This window comes from Sphaeroforma arctica (genome assembly GCF_001186125.1).
Source record: "Sphaeroforma arctica JP610 unplaced genomic scaffold supercont1.1202, whole genome shotgun sequence".
In the NCBI taxonomy this organism is placed as follows: Eukaryota; class Ichthyosporea; order Ichthyophonida; genus Sphaeroforma; species Sphaeroforma arctica.
This window is the reverse complement of record NW_014039356.1, coordinates 1-1602: the sequence shown is the minus strand read 5'-3', so window position 1 is coordinate 1602 and position 1602 is coordinate 1. Positions and strand designations below refer to the sequence as shown.

Below are 1602 nucleotides of genomic sequence, written 5' to 3'. Positions count from 1 at the left end.
ATATATATAAATATATAAATATATATAAATATATATATTTATAATGATAGCTAAATAGACTTTTGGTGGTATTGTAGACTTATATTTACTCTCTTTACAGTACTTCTAACGTTTGGTATGGCCATCGCCTATGATCTCACCCAAAGTACATCAGTACCGACAGCAATCTATATCGCAAACCCAAAAGGAACTTTCGCTCGGAATGCACGAGTATAGGTCTAACATACCTTTTGTATCGATCCCCAGGGCTTGCCTTCAAACTTTCCCATACATTTCTCACGTAGGCGAGAGTCCAGCACAAGAGGTGCAGTAGGAATCAGCTTGTGCACCCAGGCACCAGTCTATGGTATAGAGTGGGCAGTGAGATGCTATACGTTGGCCAATTCTTCGTACAAGAGAATCAAAATTTCGGTGTATACGAGTGTTGATGATGGTTATGCGAGCGCATTTACAACGCAGATACGTAAATTCCAAGCCACACGTGTAGTTTTATGATTCTACGTATTCATTGCAAAACGTACGAACACTCCATCTGCACTCGGTCGTGATTGAAGGTTGATGAGAAACGCGTATATAAGAAACTCACCTGGGCTGCACGCTGTAGATCGCTGGAGAAGATTGTTTTGATACGCCGATGTGATACTATGTGCTTAGCGACTATTTCTGCCTGTTGGAGGCCGATTTCAGTCAACGGGAGATCGAGATGGCCTAGATACAAGCGAGTAAATTGTATGACGAGTCCATTTAGTGATTTGCTTGAGTATGTCATAGCCGACTACGAGCGTTTATCACGATATCAAGTAGGCCGTATTGTTGACGAGTTGAGATGTATGTAGACAGAGATATGCGTGACATTGCAAAGAAACGAATAGGAGTGTGCGGGCATATAGGTAGGTAAAGTACACCTGTAGATAACTTTTTCCTTTTTCTAGACAACTTGAAACGCGCAACGTGAGTTTCATTTGGAAGCCATTTACTAATCCATAATTGAGACTACAAGGCGATCAACAATGGATTGAACAGCAGCTCGAGGTATGCAAGATAACTTGTGCACTGGTCCAAACGGCCTACAGTCGATGCAAACGGGTAGTGTTATGCATATATTAAATTGATACTGAACCTTCAACGGAAACAAACTCAGCATTCGGTGCAGCCTACCTTGGAGAATTTTCCTACGGTTTCCTTCGGATTCACCACTGCATGCGAGACAAGAACATCAATATGTATTAGTTGAAGGCGGAGAACAGGTGTCCTCTAAAACAATATAAACACGTCATGATGTTGGTATTGAGTACGCAAATAATCATAGAAAAAACTCCTTCTATACACGTTTGTACTTGCATCTTGTCTACCCTCTACGAATGATTGACTCATTACAAAGTGATATTGTAAAAGCGTCCCTCTCACTGAAGTGATCGCAACCAATAATAAATCTCATCGCAATCAAGTTCCCACGTTAAAAAAACGAAAGTTATTTGGGGAAATACTTATTCACCTTTCAGGGAATATACTATACGAATTAAAATAAAAACATACCAGCATAAAATAAAAACAATACAAAAGCCATACAGCAATATATCAATGCATCTATGTATATGTATC

General features: G+C 39.8%; 1 protein-coding gene across 1 annotated transcript in view; it reads right to left on the bottom strand.

The window, feature by feature from the left end:
* SARC_10305 (hypothetical protein) overlaps positions 1–1181 on the bottom strand; it is a gene marked incomplete at its 3' end in the record, with an annotated part of 3002 nt that extends 1821 nt beyond the window's left edge. The window contains exons 1-2 of the mRNA XM_014295655.1: positions 587–1181; positions 228–341 (exon numbers count right to left, since the gene is read on the bottom strand). Of these exons, the coding sequence (XP_014151130.1) occupies positions 228–341; positions 587–769 (297 nt within the window). The 5' untranslated portion in view covers positions 770–1181. The remainder of the gene's footprint in view (positions 1–227; positions 342–586) is intronic.
* Positions 1182–1602: the final 421 nt, after the last annotated feature.